Source organism: Centropristis striata, chromosome 24 (genome assembly GCF_030273125.1).
Source record: "Centropristis striata isolate RG_2023a ecotype Rhode Island chromosome 24, C.striata_1.0, whole genome shotgun sequence".
Lineage (NCBI taxonomy): Eukaryota > Metazoa > Chordata > Actinopteri > Perciformes > Serranidae > Centropristis > Centropristis striata.
In genome coordinates, this window is record NC_081540.1 from 13,313,487 (window position 1) to 13,327,400 (window position 13,914).

Here is a 13,914-nt window from a genome sequence, read left to right on the forward strand (position 1 = left end):
TGCATCATGTGACTCTGGGTTTGTGTTTTATATTTGAGATATTTACTTATGAACCATGATTAGAACCATTCATTGAAGTGACTCTGAGAACTGCAGCAGGTCAGAGTGGAACAAGGTGGAAACAGGAAGACATGCTCACATCATGGAATTCATTCAAAGACAATGCACTCATTACTCTAGGGGGGCGGGGGGTTTCCTGTAACTGTTGTATGGGAACGTCAGGAATTCCCTCCAACAGCCTGTAAGAACATGAAGAGAACAACAGAACATGTTTAACTTCCCATGCCCTCCTGATGAAACGGATATAACAACACTTAATATATCCAATGAATGTTGGACTAAGCGGAATCTGCTTTATTTTGTTTATAATAGTTTTTTTTAGTTAATGTATGTTTTACTTATTGGACTTCTGCTGCTGTCACACTTTAAAGTCTCTTCAGATAATTATTATATATTAGTTTATTAAATTTCTTTCTGCTCAGACCAATAACCTTGTTTTTTCAGATGTTTGCCATTTATTTATTTATTTATTTATTTATTTATTTATTTATTTATTTATTTATTTGTCATATCTATTGAATTTCATGACAGGTTTATTGGAATTTGGTTTGCTTTCATAAATCTAAAATACACAAATTACAATAAAATATGGAAAAGTTTGTATATTTTTTTAAATAATATTTTCATTTATTCATATTTATGTATTTATTTTCACTATTTTTAGTATCGTAAATGTCAATAACAAATATATTGTATAAAACGAATAAATACATAAATATTATGATCACCTCAGTGTTTCTGCTGTCGTCTTTTATTTATTTATTACAATAAACTTTTTATGATTTTATGTCTTTTATAGTATTTAAAATGTTGTTGTTGGTTTGAATCTGTCCCTATTCATTGCATTTTGAAAGGTTAACTATAAATATACTTTTTTAAAAACTATATATACATTTTTTCATGATTGCACGACCATCTATTTGGTGATTTAAATGTTGATAATAATGAATATATTAATTATATTTAATACATCTGCAGCCACTAGATGGCGATAACGACCTGTGAGTGCTGTTGATTCGACCGTAGAAGAAGAAGTTGCTGCTGTTGTTGTGGGAGTGATCAGCTGACTGGGCTAAAGCTAAAGCTAATAGAGAACCATGGCGTTCGTAACAGCCAACTGGAACCCACTGGGAGAAGCTTTTTATCGGTCGGTTTATCTCTGTTTTTATGGTCATACAGCAGCTAACGTTAGACCTGCAGCCACCCTCACAATGAAGCTGCAGACTGGCTTATCGTTAGCTGTCACTGTCTATTAGTTGTGTGTTAGCATCATTAGCCTGCCCGTCACATGACACTGCTAACGTTAGCTGGTTAGATTTTAATGTAATGTAATTTCACGGTGTGCGTGTCTCGGCATACGGCCATTAGCCAATATAGTCATTCCACTAACTCTGTTCAAAACAGGTAGGTGAATGGCGTCATGGCTAATCAGACAGTTGAGTCAGGTGAGGTACATTTATGACAAAATGAGCAGAGGACTCTGACCAATCAGAATCAGCGTTCAGTCAGTCTATCTCACAGAAACACAGCAGCGTAGAAATGAACCAGGAACTAAACAAATGTCTGATAGACACGGGCGAAATTTTGATTTCAGAGGTGGGGGGGGGGCACAAGTATCTTTAATAAAACCCAAACTCTTTCAGTTCACTGTGTTTTCTAGTAGTTCTTATAGTTTTCTATTGTTACTTTTAAGTTTTCTGTTCCGTTTTTGGTTTGACCTTTTGTAAAGCATGTAGCCTCCAGCCTCTCCTCCTCCATCTCTTTCAACTTCTCCTCTACCTCCTCCAACTTCTCCTCTACCTCCTCCAGCCTCTCCTCCTCCATCTCCTCCAGCCTATCCTCCTCTATCTCCTCCAGCCTCTCCTCCTCCATCTCCTCCAGCCCCTCCTCTACCTCCTCCAGCCTATCCTCCTCTATCTCCTCCAGCCTCTCCTCCTCCATCTCCTCCAGCCCCTCCTCTACCTCCTCCAGCCTCTCCTCCTCTATCTCCTTCTGCATCTCTACTATCCGTCACCTGACAAAAATTGATGCATCACATGAACAGTGTGACAATTTGCGGTGTAATCATCAATTTTGATGATACGGTTATAGAGGAAAAAACTTACGTTTTACAATTATGAGTATGGATGTATAAAATCACATTTGTAATCCGAGGTTTCAGCTTGAGCGGCCGTTTACCCCCCAAAATTACGTCTGTGCTGATAGAAGTGGTATTATAAGAACTGAATTAAACATCATTCATTGTGTGTGTGTGTGTGTGTGTGCGCAGTAAAACGGAGCTGTACGAGATGTGTTGGAACTTGAGGGATGGACTCAGGGACTGTCTGGTGGCAGCAGCTCCATATGGAGGACCGATAGGTACACACACACAAATATATATGAATTAATTACCAGACTTTATTCACACAGTTCATATGTATAAAAACATTTTTTTTTTGGTGTAACAACAACAGTCACTTTTTTGTCTGTCTCTTTGTCCGTCTGTCTCTCAGCTCTCCTCAGAGAACCTCACAGACGTTCTCCTAGTTCTCGTCCTCAGTTAGAGATTTATTCTGCATCTGGAGTCGCCATCGCCAGCTTCCCGGTAAAGATACACCATCATTAACCAATCACACCATGTCCTCATTTATCACCACTGTATGTATAAATGTATTGTTTGGTTATATGTAGTATGCTACTTTATGTTATACTGTGTAGTGTTGTTTTAGTAGTGAAGTATATTGCCTTTTTATATACCCTGTGTCGTATTGTATTCTCATGTGAATAAAATATGACAAAGTGTGACTTGTTTGTCTTATAATTCTTTACATAGTGGTTTATGTGTTTTATGATCGTCCTGGACAGTCTTTAATGAGCTTTACTTGTCTGTCTCTCTGTGTACCTGTCTATCTGTCTGTCAGTGGAAGAGTGGACCAGTAGTCCACTTGGGTTGGACAGTTAGTGATGAGCTGTTGTGCATTCAAGAGGATGGATCAGTTCTGATCTACGACCTGTTTGGATCCTTCAAGAGACACTTCAGTATGGGTCAGGTCAGTCTTTTAACTAGTCTGTTATATAGTCAACTAACCACTCCAGTATGGGTCAGATCAGTTGTTAACTAGTCTTTTAACAAGGTAACTAACCATTTCAGTATCCAAAAGGTCAAACTGTTAACCGTTCTGGTAACTTGATCACTAACCACCAGTCAGTTTGTTGAGTTAGTGCCTGAATCTGTCTGTTGTTGTTTTGAACAGGAAGTGGTGCAGAGTCAGGTGTTGGAAGCCAAAGTGTTCCACTCTCCTTATGGAACAGGTGTTGCCATAGTAACAGGCTCCTCACGCTTCACCCTGGCAACCAACATCGACGACCTGAAGCTTCGGAGGTTACCTGAAGTGCCAGGTAAGACCTGGTTTAGCTGTGATTTTATTCTGTGGTTTAGAGTGTTTATCTTAAATTAAAAGCTCTCCGTCTTCCTGCCTGTCTGGCTGGGTCTCTACCTGTCTATCTCTCTATCTATCTGTCTGTCTGCAGGTCTACAGGGGAAGCCGTCCTGCTGGGTCGTCCTCACTCAGGACAGACAGACTAAAGTCCTGCTGGCCAACGGACCTGAACTCTACATCCTGGACAACACATCCTGTACTGCTGTGGTAAGACAGTTGGAGAGATAGACAGGTAGAGACAGACAGGCAGCTAAAGACCAACAGATAACAAACCTCACCTGTCTACCTTTCTACCTGTCCTCAGAGTCCTCTAGGTCTTGGTCCTCAGGCTGGAAGTATTGTCCATATGTGTGTGTCCTTCAGCTATAAGTACCTGGCTCTCTTCACTGACACTGGACACCTGTGGACAGGCCCCTCGCACCTCCAGGTGAGCTGATCCTCTGTCCAATCAGCTGTTAGCTCTGCTTTGAGAGGGTGGGGTTTGTATGGATGATTGACAGGTGATTCTGTGTCTGCAGGACAAACTGAGTGAAGTCGACACCAAGAAGCCGACGCCCCCCAAACAGATGGTGTGGTAAGTTCACCTGTCTGTCTACCTTCATGCTTACCTATTTACCCGTCTGTCCACTAACTAAGTCGCTGACCTCTGACCCCACTACCTGTCCAGGTGTCGCAGACCAAAGAGTCAGCAGCCTTCTGTGGTGTTGATGTGGGACAAACTGCTCATGGTGGCCGGAGTCTGTCAGGACACCATCCAGTATCCTTTAGACCAGGTCAGACTGGTTCCCCCCGAACTTGTTAAGGTGCTTCTGGAGCTCGTTAAGGTGCTTCCAGTGCTCGTTAAGGTGCTTCCAGTGCTCGTTAAGGTGCTTCCAGTGCTCGTTAAGGTGATTCAGGAGATTGTCATGGTGCTCCTAGAGCTCGTAAGGTGCTCACGAAGTTCTTAAAGGTGCTTCTGGAGCTCCTTTAGGTGCTCCCAGGGCTCATTAACGTTCTCCTGGAGCTTGTTAAGATGCTCCCGGAGCTTATGGTTCTCGTGGAGGCTGTTTAGGAAACTTCTGTTTCAGGTGACCTCTTTTGTCTAGTGCTTCTCTGATCAGGTGATGTCTGAGCCCTGTTTGATCCTTGACCCCTGACCTCAGGTTTCCCGTAGAGGATCAATGTGTTCTGGTGGGAGAGCTTGATGGAGTTCGGATCATCAGCTCGATGAATCAGGAGCTGCTTCAGGAGGTTCCTCTGGTCTGTCAGGACATCTTTAAAATCGCCTCCATGGCTCCTGGAGCTCTGCTGCTGGAGGCCCACCGAGAGTACGAGGTCAGAACCCGTCTGTCTGACAGAACATGTCTTGCTGCACGATCTTCCAACAAGTTTTATATTTGTTTCTGCTTTCTTTGTTTTTGCGTAGAAATCAAGTCAAAAGGCTGATGAGTACCTGAGGGAGATCAAGGAGCAAAGCATGCTGGGAGAAGCAGTCCGACAGTGTGTGGAGGCAGCAGGACATGAATATGACACCAATACCCAGAAGTCCCTACTAAGGGTGAGAACCCACATAAATCCACAGGGTTCTATTTATCAGTGTTAGTGTTGTCAGGTGGAACACACAGTTTGTGTTCAAAATTTGTATACATGCATATTTTATTTTGTGCGGGCAGTACATTTTATTTATTTTATATTATTCTATTTTAATTTCTTTTATCTTATTGCATCTGTTCCATTGTTTAATTCATCTGTTTGTATTGTGTTATCTATTTATTGTTGTGCAGCACTTTGTAAACCTTGTGTTTGCTAAAATTGTGCTATATAAATAAAGTGGATTGGATTGAAACAGTGGGAGTCGTTGGCCAGGTGACGTTCTGTATAAGTGTTCTGTGTTCTATGTTCTACCCAGGCGGCGTCCTTTGGGAAGTGTTTCCTGACTGACTTTAGTCCGGATCCGTTCGTCTCGACCTGCAGAGAACTCAGAGTGCTGAACGGCGTCAGAGAGAGCGCCGTGGGATTGCCACTCACACACACTCAGTATCCTCATACCCAGGTGCATCATGGGACATGTAGTGTCCCGTCTTTGATCAGTTGATGGTAATGTGCAGGAACTGTCAGGTAGGGCTGGGTTTATACAAAAAAGTGAAATGGAATTAGACCATATCGCATATATTGATATAGTTTTTTTTATAATTTTTATTCTTTATATATATATATAAATGCTGCCCTTACTAGGCTTTGTCATATATTGTTCTTTTGTAATGTTAATACATTTATTTCAGAAAAAGATTGGCCAAGATAGGCTATTTTTATTTAGGATATTTTTTATATTCAAATGTGCACTTTATGTAGCTTTGATTTTTTTAGATTTTTCACTTTGCGATAAAAATATTGGGATATATATCGTATATCGATATTCAGTCTAAATATATCGGGATATGACTTTTGGTCCATATCGCCCAGCCCTACTGTGAGGTCATTTTATCTTTGACCACCAACCAATCAGATGTCAAATCAGTCTCCTGTCAGTCTGTGTCTCTCTGTTACTATGGTGATGAGCTCCTTGACCTGTGACCTCAGATTCAAGCAGATGACTCTACAGGTGCTGATCGACAGGTGAGTCAGCTCAGCCAACCAGTCTCTGACCTGTCTGTCTGTCTCTCAGCTGTCCGTCTCTCTGTACCTGTCTCTGACCTGTCTGTCTCTTTCTGACTTGTCTGTCTCTCTCTCACCTGTCTGTCTCTCAGGTTGGTGTATCGTCAGTTTTATCCGTTAGCGATAGAAATCTGCCGTTACCTGAAGATTCCAGATTACCAGGGAGTTAGCAGAGTCCTCAAACACTGGGCTTCATGCAAGGTAACCTGTCTCACCTGTCGCACCTGTCTCCTTCTTACTGTCGCTTGTTACTAAAACTCTCCTGTGCGATGTGGTTGTCCAGGTGCAGCAGAAGGACCTATCAGACGAGGCCATAGCCCGAGCAGTGTGTGTGAAGGTGGGAGACTCACCTGGAGTTTCTTACTCACACATCGCAGCTAAAGCGTATGAATGTGGACGTACAGAGCTCGCCATCAAGGTAAGCTAACATACCTGTGTGTGTCTCACCTGTCTGTGTGTCACCTGTCCCTGTCTCACCTGTCTGTGTCTCACCTGTCCCTCCCAGCTGCTGGACTTTGAGGCTCGGTCTGGAGAGCAGGTTCCTCTGCTGCTGAAGATGAAGAGGAGTCAGCTGGCTCTCAGTAAAGCTGTGGAGAGTGGAGACACTGATCTAGGTGCGTGCCTGTTAGTCCCGCCCACCACCTGTTTGTCAGGTAGATGATGTCACACTGACGGTTTCCTGTGTTCCCAGTGTACACCGTGGTGACGTACTTGAAGAACGAGATGAACAGAGGAGACTTCTTCATGACTCTGAGGAACCAACCGGTCGCTCTGAGTCTCTACAGACAGGTACTCTTCATAACAACCCTCCTCTTCATCAGTCCTAATCTGTAGTTAATTCATTGATATCAATTAGATTAGCAATCTGTATTGAGTAATCAGTAGTTTATTCATCCGTATCTATTAATCTGTAGTTTAGTAAACTGTATTTTTTTATGTGTCGTTTATTAATTGTATTTCTGTATTGTCAGTTCTGTAAATTGCAGGAACAGGACACTCTGAAGGATCTTTATAATCAGGATGATGATCACCAGGAACTCGCCAACTACTACGTTACTGCCAGTTACAGAGAAAAGGTAACCTCAGTTTACCTTGTCAGGCTGTCAAATAACAGCTCACCTGTCTTGAAGCCTTTATTTATTTATTTATTTATTTATTTATTTGTTTGTTTGTTTGTCTGTCTGTCTGTCTGTCTGTTGCAGAGGTTAGAGAGCCGTCTGTCTGTCCTGCAGAGTGCTGTTGATGAGTACAACAAGGCGAAGAACGAGTTTTCTGCTAAGGTAAAACTCAATATTAATGTTTTATAATGTACATAATATCTATTCATTCAAATCATTGTATTAATTCAGAACCAGGTTTAACCACACCTGAACCACTGATAACACCTGTCTGATAGCTATAAACACCTGGTGGATATAAAAACATCACCTTTATTTTGTCTGCAGGCCACAGAAGAAGAGATGCGTCTCCTTCGTTTCCAGCGCAAACTCGATGACGAGAAAGGAGCGGGGCTACTGGGACTGTCTCTACAGGTACATAAAGGGGCGGGGCTACTGGGACTGTCTCTGCAGGTACATAAAGGGGCGGGGCTACTGGGACTGTCTCTGCAGGTACATAAAGGGGCGGGGCTACTGGGACTGTCTCTATGGGTACATAAAGGGGCGGGGCTACTGGGCCTGTCTCTACAGGTACATAAAGGGGCGGGGCTACTGGGACTGTCTCTACAGGTACATAAAGGGGCGGGGCTACTGGGACTGTCGACAGGTACATAAAGGGGCGGGGCTACTGGGACTGTCGACAGGCAGTAATGGGGAGGGACTATCGGCACTGTCTCTATAGGTACATAAAGGGGTGGGGCTACTGGCACTATTGCTATGGGTACATAAAGGGGCGGGGCTAATGGGCAGGTAGCTTAAATAGAATGTAATCACAGCCTTCCTTGTGATGTCATTTCCTATCCAGGCGACCATGGAGGCTCTACTGGCGTTGGGACTCCACAAACAGGCAGAACAACTTTACCGAGACTTCAGAGTACCTGACAAAAGGTGAGACCTTCAGTAGGTGATGTCCCTGCTCTCTCTGCTGTGATTGGCTCAACTGATGTTGCTAAATGGAGCTTAATGCGAAGCAAACAGTGTTTACCTTTAATGTTTGTCTCACCTGTCTCTCTCTGACTACCTGTCTGTCTCACCTGTGCAGGTATTGGTGGTTAAAACTGAAGTCTCTGGCAGAGAAGGAGGAGTGGGAGGAGTTAGAGAAGTTCTCAAAGAGCAAGAAGTCTCCTATTGGCTACCTGGTAAGAAGAAGTCCCGCCCCCTTGTTAGCCTCCTTAACCTGTCATTTTATTTAAAGGTTTAAAGGTAGAACTACATTTCCCATGATTCTAAGAGTGGTCTCTTCTTCAGGCATTTGTTGAAGTCTGCATGAAGAGTAACAACAAGTACGAAGCCAAGAAGTATGTTTCCAAGGTCACGCCTGAGCAAAGGGTGAAAGCTCACCTTGCCATCAGGTAAGACTCGGAACACCTGTGATGACATCAGACAGGTGTCTTCCTGACCTCTCAGGTAACTCTTCTTTTCCTCCTTCTTCTTCTTCCCTTCCTGTTAGTGACCTGGAGGGTGCTGCGGACGCTGCGATTGAACGCAAGAACGAATCAGAGATGGGTGCAGTCCTCTCCAGATGCTCCACCTCTGACCGCCTGTTGGTTGACAGGTTGAACAGAGCCAGAGCCTCCACTGCTAAAAAGTGATCAATCAGAGTGTATGTACAGAGCCAGCAGGCTGTCTGCTGCAAAAAGTGATCCTCAGCTTACCTAATATTCATCAATCATCATGTTTTCTCCCGAACTCTTAATAAAAATAAAAACCGTCCAGTTCTTCAGCAACCACACCTGTCTCACCTGTCACCCCCCCCCCCCCCCCCCCACACACACACACACACATGCACAGACCCCATCACACAAGCTGCCTATTTTGTGATTAATGAACTTTTTTTAATTTATATTCAACTTTCTGTCTTTTTGCTGAGTTCACTGTTAAAGTTTGAATAAATGTGATTGTTTTGTTACATTTTCATAAATATTTTTATTTGTATCATTTGTTGTTTGGTTTCATTTGTTTATATTTCTTTTATTGTATACCTTATGGTCGGTAGTTTTGTTTATTAATTTTAAAAATCAATTATTGATACATTCAGTTTTTTGTTTGTCCTTAATTATTAATGTGTTTAAACTCCAGAAAATATGTAATCAGGCATATTTAATCTTTTCACTGAAGCTTATCAATGTTTATTATTATAAATTATGAATCGGATCATACGGTGCTTCCGGTGCGTTTTATTTGGCGGTCAGCCGGTTCGGGAGGGCGGAGCTCTCTTGGGTCGTCAGCAGGAGGAAAGAAACTACAGAGCGAAGTACAACAAAACGTAGGTTTTGTTTTAATTTTTTTCCAAGTGTGTAGTTGTGCAAAGTATACGGTTACTGCAAGTTGTACTGCACATTTTAAAAGTACCCGAAGTCTTTAAAAGACAGACGGAAGTGTAGGTTGCAGAAGTCATGTGACTGAAATCATTTCATAGACGTGAACTATAAAACTCCACTTAATATTGACTAATTTTCACCTGACATTGTGATTATACTTAACGCTGCATTGGTTATGAATCTGATGCGGTTTTAAAAGCTGTGTTTTATCAAAACTGAGTCGTTGTGGGTAATTTATCTGCGAGCCGAAAGCAACAACAACTCGTGGACTTTGGTAAACGGTCCATAGTTTGATTCCTGCAGCTTTATGATTTGATGATGACCTAATAAATAAAAAAAAGTAACGAATTGTTGCAGTTTGGTGAGAGAGAAAAGCGTTGACTTAGCATCGATGTAGTGAAACTTACAGAGTTATAAACAGTGAGAAAGTAAAATATTGCTTTAAACTTTTATTTTGGCGATTTTCAAAGCGGTCATGTGACCTCTGACGTCATGCTATCTCACTGAAAATAGGCTGGCTGTGTTCCCACAAGTCTCTTTACACACATGCCTACTTTATACTTATGCTGATAACATGCAGTGTAAGGCAAAAACATAGTTTCTCTCACGTAGTACAAATTTGCTATTTCTGCCTGCTGTATGTGAATATTTGTGCATACTGACGTCCCTAAACAGGCTTTGAATCACATAAACTGGTTATCAGTGGAAAGCTGAGACTCTTGTGGATCCAATGAGGCCAGTATTCTTCATGTGGGATGATGTTAGTCATCAGGAGTAGCGAGTTCATTGCAGTGAGGGCATTTCTTGAGTCTTGATCTCACTATATAAAATGAGCTGCTGTGACCTCTAGGATAATCATGAAACTTTACAACCACAAACTAGAGACCTAGAGTATCCAGAGGATGTGCAGCTTTCTTAGGTATATTGACAATAAGGGGGTTTCTCAGCTGTTTGAAGAACAGAAGTGCTCGTCATCCAATAGCTGAAAATACAGAAATCTCCAAAAATGACCAAATGTTTTCAGCCCAAATCTCAGCATGGATTCTTCTATGTTGTTCCAAAGTTCTTGATGTATTGATGTGATATTCTAGAGGGGTTCTGACCATTTTTATCCATTCTCCATATGAATAAAATTGCATTATTGAGCACCAAATGTGTGTAGAAAATGGTTGCAACCCAATAATTGCTTCAACAACTTCTGGGACACAGTTGAACATGGACTGGACTTTAGAAAGCGTACCCTAATGTTATGTCCCTTTATTTACCAGAATAGGTTTCAATAAATAAATAATCAATTCATGAAGTAATTTTAATTAGATTTCTTTGACCAGAACAACTTGACACACAGCTTTCAGATGATGTTCACCACTTCTGTGTGGCATTTATTGTTGACCTGCTATCTCCCCCTAAACATTCACTGCCCATAACCACCGAAAAGGTATTTGAACAATAAGAGGCTAACATAGTAATATGGTATGTAGTATACCCTGTAGTACTTTGATGTATGTTTACTACTATAACATGTAGTACACTGTAGTTATTTTTTAGTTTTCTTTTAGTTTTACTGTGATAATATGTAGTTATGAGGTATGTAGTCCACTGTAGTACTTTGATGTACATTTTACTACTGTAACATGTAGTACTCCTCTTCAGTGATTGGTCCAGACAGGTGATAATGTCTTCGGTGAAGGTGGAGTGCGTGGTGGAGGCGGGCGCTCTGATTGGTGAAGGGCCAGTATGGGAGGAGTCAACGCAGACGTTGCTGTTTGTCGACATCGTTGGACAGAAGATCCACCGCTGGAGTCCAACAACCAATCAGACCGAGAGTGTGGAGACAGGTCGGAAACATTCAATTACATTTTTCATTCAACTTTTATTCAGACTCAGAGTCCAGATTAATTAACAACAAACCAAGAACAAACAAAACATTACAAAACCTGAATTGGGTTTCATACAAGCCACTACACATCTGAGGGTTTATTAACTAAAAATGATTGGTGAATGACACCTGTCTGTCTGTCCTCAGGTGACATGGTGGGCTTCGCAGTTCCCCGCAAGTCAGGTGGTTATGTTGCAGGTGTGGGTCGCAGCATCGTGGCTGTTGATTGGTCGACTCAGAAGATGACAACATTGGCAGAGGTCGACAAGGACAAACCGAACAACCGACTGAACGACGGGAAGGTCGATCCAATTGGACGCCTGCTGGCAGGTCTGTTCTGGTTCCCTGTCTGTCTACCTGTCTGTCTGTGTGAAGTTATGTTGCCATGATAACGGCATGTTGTGTCTCAGGTACTATGGGGAAGGAGGTGCGACCGGCAGAGGTTGAGAAACAGCAAGGATCTCTGTTCTCTGTGACCTCTGACCTCACTGTGACCAAACACGTGAGCCAGGTAAACTCACCCGTCTGTCTGTCGCCTCTGACCTCACCCGTCTGTCTCTGTGACCTCTGACCTCACCTGTCTGTCTTACTGTTGCCTCTGACCTCACCTGTCTGTCTCTTGTCTGTCTCTCTGTGACCCCTGACCTCACCTGTCTGTCTCTCTGTGACCCCTGACCTCACCTGTCTGTCTGTCTGTCTGTCACCTGTCTGTCTCTCTGTGCCTGTCTAACTCTCAGGTGGACATATCTAATGGGTTGGACTGGTCTTTGGATCAGAAGACACTATTCTACATTGACAGTTTGTCCCTGACTGTCGACGCCTTCGACTACGACATAAACACAGGACAACTGGGTAACTGTGTACTTATACTGCAGTACATTTTCATTCTTCCGTCAGAACTTCATACTAATATCTCAGTGTGTTTCCTAGGTAACCGTCGTGTGGTGTATCGTATGGAGGAGGGGGAGGGGCTTCCAGACGGGATGACCATTGATGCTGAAGGTCGTCTCTGGGTGGCGTGTTACAACGGAGGACGAGTCATCAACATCGACCCTGCTACTGGTTGGTTATTCTGGTTATACTAGTTAGTTATACTGGTACGTTATACTGTTAGTACCAGTACTAGTTTGTTATATGTGTTAGTTATACTGGTTAGTACTACTATATAGTTATACTGGTTAGTACTACTATATAATTATACTGGTTAGTACTACTACTGTATATACTTATACTGGTTAGCACTACTATATACTTATACTGGTTAGTAACACTGGTTAGTAATACAATATAGTTATACTGGTTAGTTATATGTGCTAGCTATACTGGTTAGTAATACTATATAGTTACAGTGGTTAGTTATATGTGTTAGTTATACTGGTTATGGTTAGCTGTACTGCTATACTGGTTAGTAATACTATATAGTTACAGTGGTTAGTTATATGTGTTAGTTATACTGGTTATGGTTAGCTGTACTGCTATACTGGTTAGTAATACTATATAGTTATACTGGTTATACTGGTGATGATGAGCTGTTGTACCCCATCAGGTGTGCGGCTGCAGACGGTCTCTCTGCCGGTGATGAAGACCACCTCATGCTGTTTTGGAGGTCCAGACTACTCTGACCTCTACGTGACCTCAGCCAGTGTGGGCCTCGACCAATCAGAGAGAAGACAGCAACCACAGGCTGGAGGGACCTTCAGGGTGAGACTCACCTGTACCCCTGACTCACCTGTACTCTGTGTAATACACATTGTGAGGCTGACATGCAGTGTGTGTGTGTGTGTGTGTGTGTCTACAGGTGACAGGACTTGGGGTCAAAGGTCGTCCTTCAAACTCATTCTCTGGATGAACTTCAGAAGAGTCAAACAGCCAATCAGAGCACAGATCGCCTGCAGCAGGACAGATTTATCCTCTCTGTTAATAAATGAAAATTAGAGTGTTTTCCTTTAAATAATATAATAATACTACGTATAAAAGCCAATCTGAAACAAGGAAGCTTGCACAGATATTCAACCACCAATCAGAGTCTGTGAATTATTTTACATTCGTACATGTATCTTTGATAACAAGTAAAAATAAAACACAAACGAGACTCTTAAATCATAAAATCGTTTGATTCCTGAAGAAAGACTTTTAATGTCTGCTGATGATTAAATAAACAAACTTTACTGTTTAAAACTGGATTTCATTAAATCAAAGTTGTTAAACATGATGAATTTATCAGAAGCACTGAGTGAATTATGAATTCTGTGTGAAACAAAATCAGAGCGCACCGAGAGAGAAAGGGTGTATTTCTGTTTTATTTGACTATTTTATGGTAACGTGTCATTTTTCTTGTTCAGGTAAAAAGAGAAAGTTGAATTAAAAATGCAGTGATTCATTCATCACTCCGAGTCTGTATTTCTCCAGAGAATTAGCAACTTTCCACATATCAGAACTAATTT

General features: G+C 42.0%; 2 protein-coding genes across 2 annotated transcripts; both read left to right on the forward strand.

The window, feature by feature from the left end:
- The first annotated feature begins 1,069 nt into the window (after window positions 1-1,069).
- Window positions 1,070-9,031, forward strand: vps16 (VPS16 core subunit of CORVET and HOPS complexes). The gene is made up of 24 exons (XM_059327826.1): window positions 1,070-1,207; window positions 2,330-2,418; window positions 2,553-2,644; window positions 2,961-3,089; window positions 3,294-3,438; window positions 3,571-3,686; window positions 3,784-3,906; window positions 3,998-4,053; window positions 4,147-4,236; window positions 4,622-4,793; window positions 4,885-5,016; window positions 5,368-5,495; window positions 6,039-6,074; window positions 6,206-6,314; window positions 6,397-6,531; window positions 6,619-6,727; window positions 6,805-6,902; window positions 7,085-7,189; window positions 7,316-7,393; window positions 7,559-7,645; window positions 8,076-8,158; window positions 8,313-8,409; window positions 8,519-8,622; window positions 8,721-9,031. The coding sequence occupies exons 1-24, from the start codon at window positions 1,158-1,160 to the stop codon at window positions 8,860-8,862; spliced, it is 2,505 nt and encodes an 834-aa protein (XP_059183809.1). The 5' UTR covers window positions 1,070-1,157; the 3' UTR covers window positions 8,863-9,031.
- Window positions 9,032-9,439: 408 nt separating this feature from the next.
- rgn (regucalcin) lies at window positions 9,440-13,754 on the forward strand. The gene is made up of 8 exons (XM_059327827.1): window positions 9,440-9,536; window positions 11,245-11,429; window positions 11,618-11,800; window positions 11,881-11,981; window positions 12,208-12,322; window positions 12,401-12,532; window positions 13,017-13,171; window positions 13,269-13,754. Exons 2-8 carry the CDS (start codon window positions 11,267-11,269, stop codon window positions 13,317-13,319), a joined length of 900 nt encoding a protein of 299 aa, XP_059183810.1. The 5' UTR covers window positions 9,440-9,536; window positions 11,245-11,266; the 3' UTR covers window positions 13,320-13,754.
- Window positions 13,755-13,914: the final 160 nt, after the last annotated feature.

Excerpts from the sequence above, each read along its gene's own strand:
- rgn (XM_059327827.1), top strand. The coding sequence starts at position 11,267 with ATGTCTTCGGTGAAGGTGGAGTGCGTGGTGGAGGCGGGCGCTCTGATT. Across the intron at positions 12,323-12,400 it reads CATAAACACAGGACAACTGG|GTAACCGTCGTGTGGTGTAT; the intron begins GTAACTGTGTAC and ends TGTGTTTCCTAG. Across the intron at positions 13,172-13,268 it reads AGGCTGGAGGGACCTTCAGG|GTGACAGGACTTGGGGTCAA; the intron begins GTGAGACTCACC and ends GTGTGTCTACAG.
- vps16 (XM_059327826.1), top strand. The coding sequence starts at position 1,158 with ATGGCGTTCGTAACAGCCAACTGGAACCCACTGGGAGAAGCTTTTTAT. Across the intron at positions 4,237-4,621 it reads GTCTGTCAGGACACCATCCA|GTTTCCCGTAGAGGATCAAT; the intron begins GTATCCTTTAGA and ends CCCTGACCTCAG. Across the intron at positions 7,646-8,075 it reads TACTGGGACTGTCTCTACAG|GCGACCATGGAGGCTCTACT; the intron begins GTACATAAAGGG and ends TTTCCTATCCAG.